This window comes from Delphinapterus leucas, chromosome 11 (assembly GCF_059928025.1).
Source record: "Delphinapterus leucas isolate spDelLeu-1000000601 "Yukka" chromosome 11, BTC_Dleu_Yukka2, whole genome shotgun sequence".
Taxonomy (NCBI): Eukaryota; Metazoa; Chordata; class Mammalia; order Artiodactyla; family Monodontidae; genus Delphinapterus; species Delphinapterus leucas.
In genome coordinates, this window is record NC_143139.1 from 35,178,089 (window position 1) to 35,192,872 (window position 14,784).

The following is a 14,784-nucleotide window of genomic DNA, read 5'->3' on the forward strand; positions in this document are numbered from 1 at the left end:
CCCTGGTTCTGGCACAATACCCCACATAATTTGTATTTATTGACTAAAACAAATAACTCAGAAGTGGTAGGATGGGGAGATGATAAGTGAAAACAGTGCTCTGAAAGCACCAAATTGTAAAGGATGCTCACCTCCAATGAAATCTCTCAAGCTTGTTTGGCATAAGTTTCATTTTTAAAACAGCACAAAATAAACATAATAAGATGAGTATTAGGGATTCATTTGGTAACATTGAGGATATTCTTATAACTCATAGTTAATAAGAAGGGAAGAGGGAAATGGCATCAAATAGTAACCTCTGAGAATCGGCACTTATCTGACAAGAAATGAATTTAATGTCAAAATACACTTTCTGGGCTATATTTCTATCATAAGCCAAAAAATCCTAGTAGTTGTTTGTAAGGTGGTGAATGACAAGCTCATTCACACTCTTTTCCCCAGAAAACACTCTAATGTTTTTCTGCCTATTACTGAATGCATCTTTCTTGTTGGAAGTATCTGTCTGAGCTATATCTGGTTTTACATTCTATCACCTGGTATATGTATTTGTTGTCATTGCTCAGAACAATAATCTAACAGTTAGATTAAGAGTGTAAAGAGACTCAACTCTATTTGGCAATTAAATGTCAGAAAGTATTTCCCTATTGGTCATGAATGCTGAAGTTTCTAGATAATGCACCATTAAATGTACTCAAATGTACTCATATCAAATGTATATAGGGAGGCTCAAGAGGGAGGGGATATGGGGACATATGTATGCATGTGGCTGATTCACTTTGGTGTACAACAGAAACTAACACAGTATTGTGAAGCAATTATACTCCAGTAAAGATCTATTTAAAAAAATGTATATTAAAGCAGCACTGCATATACATTATTAGTAACTTTTAGTAGTAAAAGTAACTTCCAAATGTGCTAATGCACTTTTAGAAAACTGCATTAAATGTTCCCCGAAAAGCTGTGCTTGACTGACAAATTGCATTAATTGAAAGAGCTAGAAATTTTGGTTTGAAATAGATAATAGCATCTCAAAACTTAAAGCATTTCACATTTCTTTGTCCTGTTACATCAAGCCACTCTAGTAAGAAATTTGTACTACATGAATCTGAATGAAATTGCTCTATTGAAAAAAAAAATTAAATGGAAATGCTCACTTAAAGAACCAGAGCAGTTATAGATATTTGGCTGTGCTATGGTGGGAAAAATCTGACATCTTTGCTTTCTTCTTGTTAAGCTTTCCAGATTATTTACTTAGTTCTAGTGTTGATTCTAATGCTTTCAACTTTGTCACCATCTGTGAATTCTATATACTCTGTCTACATTACCAGTATTTCTATTCTCAGTGAAGCAAAAGGCACAATGCTCTATTTTCCTATGAGAATAAAAAGAAAAATCTTTATAATGATTTTTTCTTCAGCCGTAGGAATAAAATATGGTAAACAACAGATCTTAAATTTTTCAACTCAATGTAACTCACCACCACAAACCAAGAAATATGCCCATTTTTGCCATATTGATTTTCACTTTGGAAAACGTAATATGTTCACTTTGCTGATATATCTTATCTCATAAAAGGACTAGATAAAAATCAATAAAATAATATTGTCTTCTATCATGAAAGAAACATGAAGTTTGGTGTTGTACTATTTTTTTTTAAGATGTGTACAGTTAGATGCTTTAGGGCAATTTACGTAGGTTCTTTCTGTTCTGGTGATATTAGTAACCCATCATTCTGGTTTCTGACCAAGCACCTGCTTCTCCCTGAATATGCATTAGAGGATGCACAGGACAGTCAGCCTTGGCACTAATAAAGCTGAGTGGCCCTGCTCCCATCTCTGTTTGAACAGTAAATAGGAAAGAAGATGCTTCCCATTGGCCAGGTTAAGCACATTAGTGTCTGTGAATCCTGGGTGCAGCTGGCCAAGTGCTCCCCACTTGAATATAATGAATGGGCTTTACCTTGCACTGGCAGAGAGTACACTCAGTGCCATGTTTGATCCAAGAGGACCCAGTGAAGCGAACCACGTTCATCTCGTCCAGGCAAGTTTTGGTGATGTCATTACGGATGGTATCGGCCTGGCAAGGGTCGGTGACACAGCGCGGGCAGCACTCATTCTCTAGGAGGACACTGAATTCACACTCCACCTCTGGGCAAGGCAGGGGCCAACAGTCAACTTCCCCTTGCTATAAGGAAAGCAGATGAACAAGGGCAAAGGGAGGGGGAGGGAGGGCGTGGAGGGAGGTGAGGAGGGAGAGAGCAGTGTTTACCGAATACTCAATTTATTTGATGGACATTTATACTCAGACCTTCACAGCTATGAATCTTGCAGGGAATCCACAAAATCCCTAACAGAGAGATGAGACCTATACTGAAGATGGATTATAAAACAGTCTTCAGGGGTTAAACAAGAAAAACAATAAAGGAAAGCAAAAACTCTTTCTCTTAAAACAAACAAATTTGCATGCCCTTCTCTTTCCCATGACAAAGGAGAATTGTTTACTGCAGAAGAGGTTTTTAGTTTCTGCCTATGAGATGCTTTTTTCATTTTTACGATCTTTTTCCCCTACCTTCTCATTTATTCCCTTCTGAAAAAACAAAGTTTTGTCCACTGACAAGAAAGTAAACTGAAATATGAAGGAAATTTGACAGTTTTTCTTTGTTCATTTATACGTTCCTCAGTGTAGGGACTTTGGAAAAAACAAAACGAAACTAGGAGCTGATTTCAGTCTTTTTTATTCCACATGAGAAAATTGTGTGAATTGGACCTTTTTAAAATTTAGTTCCCACCTGTTTCCTATTTTCTTCATAATTCTGAGTCTCAGGGTCTTGGAGATGAAAGCAGCCTTCAGGTACAGAAACTGACCTTGCTCTTTCAATTGATTTTTGGGTTGAAAGTATAAAAAGGAAGCAACAAAAAAGCATTGCCTTAAAAATATCTTCACACAAATAGAAAGGAAACTAGTCCTAACTTTAAAAGTATCATCTGTGAAACTTTCTTCTATAAAGACATATAGACCAATTTTCCTTTTTATTTACACCACTAGAAAGAAACAAGAAATTTGGTTAAATGAAAAAATGATTGGTATTTTCCTTATCAAGTCTTCATTTTCTTTATCAAGTCTTCATTTTCTTTTTAACCTATTGTTTCCAGTAGAAGTTTCATAAATATATACATTCGATTCTAAGATTCTAGTATTTATTGCATATCCATATTATGTGTAAAACAGGGTGCCCACTAGAACAGCATTGACAGTAACAATCTTTAGAAAGAAAAAAAAGTGTGTTTTTTTTGTTTTTGTTTTCTTACATCTAAGCATAATTGATAGAAATGGATTAACAAAAAGTCTACTGGAAAAAGTGATTTTTTTTGAATGCCATTATTCTGTTCATAACTGTCTCTAAGTAAACGTAAGCTGAGAGGCCAGGAGAGCCTTTTCTTCTTTTGAGCTCTGGAGATAGTCCTGAAAGCCTGACATGACATGGTGTACCACATCTACCCCCAGATATTCCTTCTCAGGCCCTGAATGCATAACCATCACCTTATCATCCTAACCAGGTTCACTTTTTGTAACTCCCAACACTATGGCCAGGTACCAAATATCGGTGCAGGGGGGCAGGGCAAGGTTGTTTTACGATTTCAATTCTGGGTTTAAACGTTTCCCTGAAATTCACGTAGCTGAACTTACCAAGCAGCGGCACTGTTGGCAATTCTGGACCCAGGTGTCACCACTGTTGTACAAGGTTTCCCCATTTTGATGGAGGCACTGACTGCTCAGCCTTGGGTCACATTCGGGGCAGCAGAAAAGATCAACCGTGGGATTCTCACAGTCACAGACCATCCGTCGACACATTACAAATCCATTCTGTATGACAAGGGGAAAAAAGCAGTTACCAAAAACCTCCACTTCTCAATATACTAACATCATATGTATGTGTGTATCTGTGTGTGTGCACATGTGTATATACACACACATATATACATTTTATATATATTACATACTATATCTATAATCTCAGATGTTGATTTGGAAGTTGAGATAACTCACACTGTTTACCCAATATAACTGATTTTCTTTAAAATTCCATTTTGTAGCTAACACCCAGAAATTACTTAAGCTGGAGAACTTCCAATTTTCTTTCCACACATTACTCTTTAGACTTGACTGGAAAGAAAATTTTCAGAACTAACCAGTTAAAATGATAACCACTGCATGGCTCTTATGTGTAAATAAATTGTGTATGCATATATAAATATACATTTACTTGTTTATTAATATAGTAATTTGAATACTAACTAAATTTTGTTTTGTGTGAGGGCTTATATGTTTATATTTGGTAGCTAGTCAACAAGTTTTACATATTATTAAGTTTCTAGAATATTTTAACCTTATGATTTGTACAAGCTGTTATCAATTTCTTTAGTAATAGTTGAGTCCTTGGTATTATTCATTTAACTATAATTCAAATGTTTATTATCAACTGGGTATACATAATAGAACACCTCTCTAAAACTGAAATAGAACCCAAATAGATATTTTTCACTTACAGGCCATAGCATATTCATTATGGTTTCATTTATGCATTCATTCAAATATGATATTGTGACTATAGAAACATTAGCATAGTTAGAAACAAAATTTTACCATATGAATAAATAAACACATTGTGGTATTTCCATACAATGGAATACTATGCAGTAATAAAAAGGAATGGGTTACTGATACGTGTAATGAATATAAAGGAATGTCAAAACATAATGCTGAGAGAAAGGAGTCAGACACAAAAGAGTATGGACAGTCTTCCCTTGGTATCGTGGATACCAAAATCCGTGGATGCTCAAGTCCCTTATATTAAATGGCACAGTATTTGCACATAACCTATGCACACCCTCCCGTTTACTTTAAATTATCTCTAGATTACTTATAACATCTAATACAATGTAAATATTATGTAAACAGTTGCCGGTGCGGGGGGAATTAAAGTTTTGCTTTTTTGGAACTTTCTGGAATTTTTTTTCCCAAATATTTTTAATCCACAGTTGGTTGAATCCATGGATGGGGACCCTGCAGATATGGAAGGCCAACTGTGTTATATGATTCCATTTATATGAGGCTCTAGAAAATACAAATCTAATCTATACAAACTGGAAGCAGTGTTTGCTCGAGGCTAGGGCTATGGGACTAAGAAAGGACTGAGGCAACATTTTGGGTAGGTAAAAATGTTCTGTTATATTAATTGAGTGATGGTTAAATGGACGTATGCATTTGTCTAAGTTCATCAAGCTGTACACTTGAAATATATGCAAATTACACCTCGATAAAAATGGTTACAATGTTTTGTTTATACTAACCTGACACGAGCACACAGAGCACCTGTCATTTTCCAACACCCAAATCTGACCATTGTGCTTAACTTTTCCATCATGGATGCAGTCCCCTGTGCAATTCTTTCCATGAGGACATCGGCAATCATATCCACCATCCAAGTTAAAGCAAATGGTATCATTGGCACAGCTGTGCCTCCCGGTCCCACACTCGTCAATATCTACAGCCAAGAAAAGGCAGCAGGCAAAGTGCTTAGAATATGCTCCGTTTCAAACAACTGCAATCAGGCAAGTTGTCTCCCAACATAAAGCATTCGACTGGAAATTAATTTTCATCTTACTGGCATGCATTTCCTATTAATGCTGACTAAAGCAATGTTAATGGTCTAGGGATTTCACACAAAAATATTATCATGCTTAGTTTCAAACACCAAATAACCTTGGCTAGATTTTTAACTTTTATATCTCTGTAAATACCATTAGGCTTTATGAAACATTTATATTTTTTGAAAGTTACAAATAGGACTCAATGTTTCAAACACAAATAGTTTGGCAGTGGAAATTCTAAAAGTGCCTATTTTTTTTTAATTGAGGAAATCATCCTCAGTGTTAAAATGGTGCTTACAGAAAATCCTTTCTTAGTGGGAAATGAAATGTCATGGAAGACCTGAGGCATTTTTATTCAGTTTCAAGCCCTGTTCTCACAGCTGTGTCACCCATACGTAAGCTCTTTCCAGTGTACTGCCCAGGTGTTCTTCCCTTAACAGTCCAGGCATTTTCACACTGTCCTTACACCCTGCCTCTCACCCATGGAAGGGCAAGTGACCATAAGCAATTACCATCTCTCGCACAAAGAATTCCCCAGTTCTTAACTTTCCCATTTAAGATAGTTTCATCTCCTGCCTCAGTTGGGAGCTTCCCATTCTTCACCTGACCTCACCTATTCCATGGCAATCACAATCAAAGCATTTTCATACAGATGAAAAGCAAACATATGTTGACCCACAGATCAGGTCCATATGAAGATATGAGATTCATTTTATTTATCCGCACCATTTAAAGGTCACAAGCCAAAATACATTTCAGGGATATTGTACGAGTGGCAGTAAGGAGTTATTTCCTTTTTCATCTGAGTAAAGGTCAAGAAATAAAGAATTAAATCACAGCAGGAAAAGTGGGGTAGAGAGAAGATGGAATATATAGCTTTTAACTAGAAGAACTGTACACTGATTTCTCTTCAAAATTATACAGTATAGTAACTATCTTCCTTAAATGGTTTGATTTCAACATTGTTGGGGACATGCACTGGTCAAGATTATACTTTAGCCACATTTAAATTCTTAAATACTTAAATTCTGTCATATATGTTTTCCTGAAAATAAGTTACATGATTACTTCTCTCTATGTACTTTGATTTTTATTAGTTCCCATATCAATAAAACCAATGAACTGAGATGACAGCTGAAAAGGTTTCTATTATAACTACAGTAAACTTTATTATAGCTTGATTTGTCAAGGATAATACTGCTTATAATTAAAAACTATGATCAAAAAAATAACTCTTAGCCAGCATGAGGATATATTAAAAATTTTAAAAATACATATATATATATATATATACATACATGTATATCAGATCAGAAAAAAATTTTCTCTTGGTAATAGAAATGAATTTTGTAAAACACGTCTATATTTGGTCTAATCCAAATAATAAGGTATCTTTGATGAGTTGATATTTGTCTCCCATTAAGTATTTTTGTAATTAGCAATTATGGTAAGCAAGAAGAACATTAACCATAGTTGTTTGGTCTCTTTGATCACAATCTTTACAAATACCTCTTACTACCCTTTTAATATCCACTATATTTATATATATATTTTATATATTTAACCCTTTAAATATCCACTAATATAAGGACACTATTCTGTTAATGATAATGGCTGGATTTTTACAATCATTTCATTTTGCCTTACATTTAAAATAAAAGCTCTGCTAACAGGTTTCTTTGTTTGTTTGGTTAAAGGCAGACAGTGTCCTTGGATTTGATGCAGAAGACAAAGAAAAGAAGATATATAGGTACAAAGAACATATGTACCCTTAAATAAAGTACATTAACAATGAAGAAATAGAATAAAAAGTTGCTTACGACAATGGTTGGCATGTACTTGTCATGCCTGGAGAAATATATAGGCAAAAACATCATAATGGACTATTACCTTTTGCTATCCTATGAGATTTGAATTAATTTGAACTTAACTTTCCTACTTGTTATCTATACTGGGTTTCCCAGTGCAGAAACTTCTCAATTGAATGATAGTATAGAATTTTGGAATTCATTTTTACATATAGTTTTATCACAATATAAGATTCCTGCATTATATACATAATATATACATAAAGAGTATATATTCTACTTTGAAAAACCTACTATAGTATACAGAAATTCCAACTTTAAAAATACTGAGACAGCAGAAGCAAGAAGAACTAAAATCCTGTAGCCTGCAGAACAAAAACCATATTCATGTAAAGATAGACAAGATGAAAAGGCAGAGGGCTATGTACCAGATGAAGGAACAAGATCAAAACCAAGAAAAACAACTAAATGAAGTGGAGAAAAGCAACCTTCCAAAAACAGAATTCAGAATAATGATAGGAAAGATGATCCAGTACCTCGGAAAAAGAATGGACGCAAAGATAGAGAAGATGCAAGAAATGTCTAACAAAGACCTACAAGAATTAAAGAACGAACAAACAGAGATGAACAATAACAATAACTGAAAAGAAAAATACACTAGAAGGAATCAATAGCAGAATAACTGAGTCAAAGGAACGGAAAAGTGACCTGGAAGACAGAATGGTGGAATTCACTGCTGTGGAACAGAATAAAGAAAAAAAGAACGAAAAGAAATGAAGACAGCGTAAGAGACCTCTGGGACAACATTAAATACAACAACATTCGCATTATAGGGGTCCCAGAAGGAGAAGAGAGAGAGAAAGGAACAGAGAAAATATTTGAAGAGATTATACTCAAAAACTTCCCTAACATGGGAAAGGAAATAGCCACTCAAGTGCAGGAAGTGTAGAGAGTCCCATACAGGATAAACCCAAGGAGAAAAATGCCAAGACACATAGCAATCAAATTGGCAAAAATTAAAGACAAAGGAAAATTATTGAAAGCAGCAAGGGAAAAATGACAAATAACATAAAAGGGAACTCCCATAAGGTTAACAGCTGATTTCTCAGCAGAAACTCTACAAGCCAGAAGCGAGTGGCATGATGTATTTAAACTGATGAAAGGGAAGAACCTACAGCCAAGATTACACTACCCAGCAAGGATCTCATTCAGATTTGATGGAGAAATCAAATGCTTTACAGACAAGCAAAAGCTAAGAGATTCAGCACCACCAAACCAGCCCTACAACAAATGCTAAAGGAACTTCTCTAAGTGGGAAACACAAGGGAAGAAAAGGACCTACAAAAACAAACCCAAAACAATTAAGAAAATAGTAATAGGAACATACATATCGATAATTACCTTAAACGTGAATAGATTAAATGCTCCAACCAAAACACACAGGCTCACTGAATGGATACAAAAACAAGATGTACATATATGCTGTCTACAAGAGACCCACTTCAGACCTAGGGACACATACAGACTGAAATTGAGGGAATGGAAAAAGATATTCCATGCAAATGGAAATCAAAAGAAAGCTGGAGTAGCAATACTCATATCACATAAAATAGACTTTAAAATAAGGAATGTTACAAGAGACAAGGAAGGACACTACATAATGATCAAGGGATCGATCCAAGAAGAAGATATAACAATTATAAATATATATGCACCCAACATAGGAGCACCTCAATACATAAGGCAACTGCTAACAGCTATATAAGAGGAAATCGACAGTAACACAATAATAGTGGGGGACTTTAACACCTCACTACACCAATGGACAGATCATCCAAACAGAAAATTAATAAGGAAACACAAGCTTTAAATGACACAATAGACCAGACAGATTTAACTGATATTTATAGGACATTCCATCCAAAAACAGCAGATTACACTTTCTTCTCAAGTGTGCACGGAACATTCTCCAGGATAGGTCACATCTTGGGTTACAAATCAAGCCTCAGTAAATTTAAGAAAACTGAAATCATATCAAGCATCTTTTCTGACCACAATGCTATGAGGTTAGAAATCAGTTACAGGGGAAAAAACATAAAAAACAAACCTCCCGAGGGCGCTTCCCGCCCGGCAGGAGGAGGAGCGGCTGCAGGGAGCTGAGCGGTGGTGCGGTGGCTGGACCTCCTCGTAACCCCGCCCACCCACCAATGGCTCGGGAGAAACCAGCGTGATCTTCCTCATGGGGAGCGGCCTCCCCCAACCCCGCGCAGCTGGTGCCTCCGGCAATCTCCACAAAAATGCACCCGTGTTAGACCGGCTGTCATCTAGAAATGCCCCAGGGTGCCCGACGAACAATCACGAACTTTCCTTCTGCGTATTTAGGCAGAAGTAGGACGCAAAGGGTCGGGTTCCCGTTTTGCTGCCTAATCCGGAGGCTCCAGTTTCTGCGGCTGCTTCTCTCGGGTGTTAACTGCCACGCCGTCGTCTGCTCCTTATGGCGACCTGGCCTTGAAGGAAGTGCCAGCCTTTTGCATCTTTACAGTAACAAGTCAAACCCCGAGCAGGGCTATTGTGAAAGAGAAGTTAGATTAGCCTCGTCTCCCGACTTTTGGACGCTCTCCTCTGAAAACCTTATAGCTGTGTTGCCAATTGATCCTGTTAAAGAAAATGATGTGCGTAAAGTGAAAAACTGTGTTTTTTCAATTGCCTTCCCCACTCCTTTCAAATCAAGAGTACATCTTGTAGCAGTTTCAAAGCAAGTGCTAGAAGATATTTTGGACCTTGATTTATCTATCTCAGAAACAGATGATTTTATCCAGCTTGTAAGTGGTGAAAAGATAGTACTTGGATCCATTCCACTGGCTCACAGATATGGGGGCCACCAGTTTGGGATATGGGCAGATCAGCTCGGCGATGGAAGAGCCCATCTTATTGGAATTTACATGAACAGGCAGGGTGAAAAGTGGGAGCTCCAATTAAAAGGCTCAGGAAAAACCCCATACTCCCAAAACGGCGATGGCAGAGCTGTGCTTCGTTCCTCCATGAGAGAATTTTTGTGTAGTGAGGCTATGTACTATCTCAGAATTCCCACTAGCAGAGCTGCAAGTCTGGTTGTAAGTGATGATGCAGTATGGAGAGATCAATTCTACAATGGAGACGTTGTGAAAGAACGAGGTGCAGTAGTGCTGCGTGTTGCAAAATCATGGTTTAGAATTGGATCGTTAGAAATTTTGGCTCATTATGGTGAATTGGATTTACTAAGGATGTTATTAGACTTCATCATACAGGAACACTTCCCCTCAGTAGATGTCAAGGAACCTAACAGATATTTGGATTTTTTTTTTCTACTGTGGTGTCTGAGACGGCACAGCCTATTGCCTTGTGGATGTCTGTTGGTTTTGCTCATGGTGTTTGTAATACTGATAACTTCAGTTTGTTATCCATTACAATTGACTATGGTCCATTTGATTTTATGGAGGCCTATAATCCAGATTTTGTACCAAACACATCTGATGATGAAAGAAGATAAAAATAGGATATCAGGCTAATATTGGAATGTTTAATTTAAACAAGTTGTTACAAGCTCTAAACCCATTACTGGATCCTAGGCAAAAGCAACTTGCTGCTCAGGGTATCCCATTCTTTACGATACAAGATTTAGAGAATTGTTCAAAGCCAAATTGGAATTACTTGGAAAAAGCAAGGGTGATGATGATTTAATTGCATTTCTCTTACATCTCATGGAAAAGACAGAAGCTGACTTTACAATGACATTTTGGCAGCTCAGTGAGATCACTCAAAGCCAGTTACAGGAGCTCAGCATTCCTCAGCAATTCTGGGCACTGAAAATGATCTCAAAGCACAAACTCTTTCCTGCCTGGGTGTCCCAGTACCTTTGGAGACTGAAGAGTAACATGAATGATTCAGATTCTGAAAGAAGAAAAAGAATGACAACTTTTAATCCTAGATATGTGCTGAAGAACTGGATGGCAGAATCCACAGTGCAAAAAGCAGAAAGGAACGATTTTTCAGAGGTCCATCACCTCCAGCAAGTTCTTCACCGTCCTTTCCAGAAGCATTCTGCATCTGAGACAGCAGGCTATTCCTCACCTACTCCTTCCTGGGCCAAAGATCTCAGGGTTAGCTGCTCATCTTAATTTGGGGAAAATCAATTAAGGGATACTTCTATCACCGAACCCAGCATAGAATAATCTATTTGACAAATTCTTAATGACCACCTACATTTTCTTGACAATCCTGCATTTCATAATAATGGTTATATATAAAAATATTTTTGAACCAAATAAAGTGGACCTCTTCTCTAGAAAAAAAAACATAAAAAACAAACACATGGAGGCTAAACAATACATTACTAAATAACCAAGAAATCACTGAAGAAATCAAAGAGGAAATCAAAAAATACCTAGAGACAAATGACAATGAAAACACGACAATGCAAAACCTATGGGAAGCAGCCAAAGCAGTTCTAAGAGGGAAGTTTACAGCAATACAATCCTATCTCAAGAAACAACAAACAGCTCAAATAAACAATCTAATCTTACACCTAAAGGAAGTAGAGAAAGAAGAACAAACAAAACATTTCTCCAAAGAAGACATACACATGGCCAAGAAGCACATGAAAAGCTGCTCAACATCACTAATTATTAGAGAATTGCAAATCAAAACTACAATGAGTTATCACCTCACACCAGTCAGAATGGGCATCATCAGAAAATCTACCAACAAATGGTGGGGAGGGTGTGGAGAAAAGGGAACCCTCTTGTGCTGTTGGTGGGAAGGTAAACTGATACACCCCTATGCAGAACAGTATGAAGGTTCCTTAAAAAATTAAAAATAGAATTACCATATGACTCAGCAATCCCACTACTGGGCATATACCCAGAGAAAACCATAATTCAAAAAGACACATGCACCCCAATGTTCATTGCAGCACTATTTACAATAGCCAGGTCATGGAAGCAACCTAAATGCCCACTGACAGACGAATGGGTAAAGAAGATGTGGTACATATATACAATGGAATATTACTCAGCCAGAAAAAGGAATGAAGGTAAGAAAATGGCAGCCTCCAGGAGGGCTCAGATTGGTGAGTACTCTCCAGAACTGCCGCCGGTCGTGTCTTTGTCCCTGCAGTGAGCCACAGCTGCCCCCCACTTCTTCAGGAGACCCTCCAATACTAGCAGAAGAAGAGAGGGAGGATGAATAGAAGAATATAACAAGTTGGCAAGTTCTGGAATGCCATGCAGATGACAGGCTCTTGGTGCTCCAGCCAGGCATCAGGGCTGTGCCTCTGAGGTGAGAGAGCCAAGTTCAGGACACTGGTCCACAGGACACCACCCAGCTCCATGTAATATCAAATGGCAAAAATCTCCCAGAGATCTCCATCTCAACGTCAAGACTCAGCTCCATGCAACGACCAGCAAGCTACAGTGCTGGACACCCTATGCCAAACAACTAGCAAGACAGGAACACAACCCCATCCATTAGCAGAGAGGCTGCCTAAAACCATAATAAGGTCACAGACACCCTAAAACACACCACCAGACGTGGGCCTGCCCACCAGAAAGACAAGATCCAACCTCATACACCAGAACACAGGCACTAGTACCCTCCACCTGGAAGCCTACACAACCCACTGAACCAACCTTAGCCACTGGGGACAGACACCAAAAACAACAGGAACTACAAACATGCAGCATGCGAAAAGAAGACCCCAAACACAGTAACTTAAGCAAAAACAGAAAACAAAAAAACACACAGCAGATGAAGAAGCAAGGCATAAACCCACCAGACCTAAAAAATGAAGAGGAAATAGGCAGTCTACCTGAAAAAGAATTCAGAATAATGATACTAAAGATAATCCAAAATCTTGGAAATAGAATGGAGAAAATACAAGAAACGTTTAACAAGGACCTAGAAGAACTAAAGAGCGAACAAACACTGATGAACGACACAATAAATGAAATTAAAAACTCTCCAGAAGGGATCAGTAGCAGAATAATTGAGGCAGAGGAACGGATAGGTGACCTGGAAGATAAAATAGTGGAAATAACTACTGCAGAGCACAATAAAGAAAAAAGAATAAAAAAAATTGAGGACAGTATCAGAGACCTCTGGGACAACATTAAACACACCAACATTAGAACTATAGGGGTCCCAAAAGAAGAAGAGAAAAACAAAGGGTCTGAGAAAATATTTGAAGAGATTATAGTTGAAAATTTCCTAATATGGGAAAGGAAATAGTTAGTCAAGTCCAGGAAGCACAGAGAGTCCCATACAGGATAAATCCAAGCAGAAACACGCCAAGACACATATAAATCAAACTATCAAAAATTAAATACAAAGAAAACATATTAAAAGCAGCAAGGGAAAAACAACACATAACATACAAGGGAATCCCCATAAGGTTAACAGCTGATCTTTCAGCAGGAACTCTGCAACCCAGAAGGGAGTGGCATGACATATTTAAAGTGATGAAGGAGAAAAACCTACAACGAAGATTACTCTACCCAGCAAGGATCTCATTCAGATTTGAGGGAGAAATTAAAACCTTTACAGACAAGCAAAAGCTAACAGAATTCAGCACCACCAAATCAGCTTTACAACAAATGGTAAAGGAATTTCTCTAGGCAGGAAAGACAAGAGAAGGGAAAGACCTACAATAACAAACCCAAAACAATTAAGAAAATGGGAATAGGAACATACATGTCGATAATTACCTTAAACGTGAAAGGATTAAATGCTCCAACCAGAAGACACAGATGGGCTGAATGGATACAAAAACAGGACCCGTACATATGCTGTCTACAAGAGACCCACTTCAGACCTAGGGACACATACAGACTGAAAGTGACGAGATGGAAAAAGATATTCCATGCAAATGGTAATCAAAAGAAAACTGGAATAGCAATTCTCATATCAGACAAAATAGACTTTAAAACAAAGACAATTACAACAGACAAGGACACCACATAATGATCAAGGGATCAATCCAAGAAGAACCTATCACAATTGTAAATATTTTTGCACCCAACACAGGAGCACCTCAATACATAAGGCAAATACTAAGAGCCATAAAAGGGGAAATCAACAGTAACACAATCATAGTAGGGGACTTTAACACCCCACTTTCACCAATGGACAGATCATCCATAATGCAAACAAATAAGGAAAAACAAGCTTTAATGATACATTAAACAAGATGGACTTAATTGATATTTATGGGACATTCCATCCAAAAACAACAGAATACACATTCTTCTCAAGTGCTCATGGAACATTCCCCAGGATAGATCATATCTTGG

At 37.4% G+C, this 14,784-nt stretch overlaps 1 protein-coding gene across 1 annotated transcript in view; it reads right to left on the minus strand.

Annotated features, from left to right (window-relative positions):
• Positions 1–1,589: 1,589 nt before the first annotated feature.
• NELL2 (neural EGFL like 2) overlaps positions 1,590–14,784 on the minus strand; it is a 435,366-nt gene continuing 422,171 nt past the window's right edge. The window contains exons 19-21 of the mRNA XM_089920567.1: positions 5,352–5,545; positions 3,688–3,864; positions 1,590–2,184 (exon numbers count right to left, since the gene is read on the minus strand). Coding sequence (XP_089776693.1) covers positions 1,891–2,184; positions 3,688–3,864; positions 5,352–5,545 — 665 coding nt within the window. The 3' untranslated portion in view covers positions 1,590–1,890. The remainder of the gene's footprint in view (positions 2,185–3,687; positions 3,865–5,351; positions 5,546–14,784) is intronic.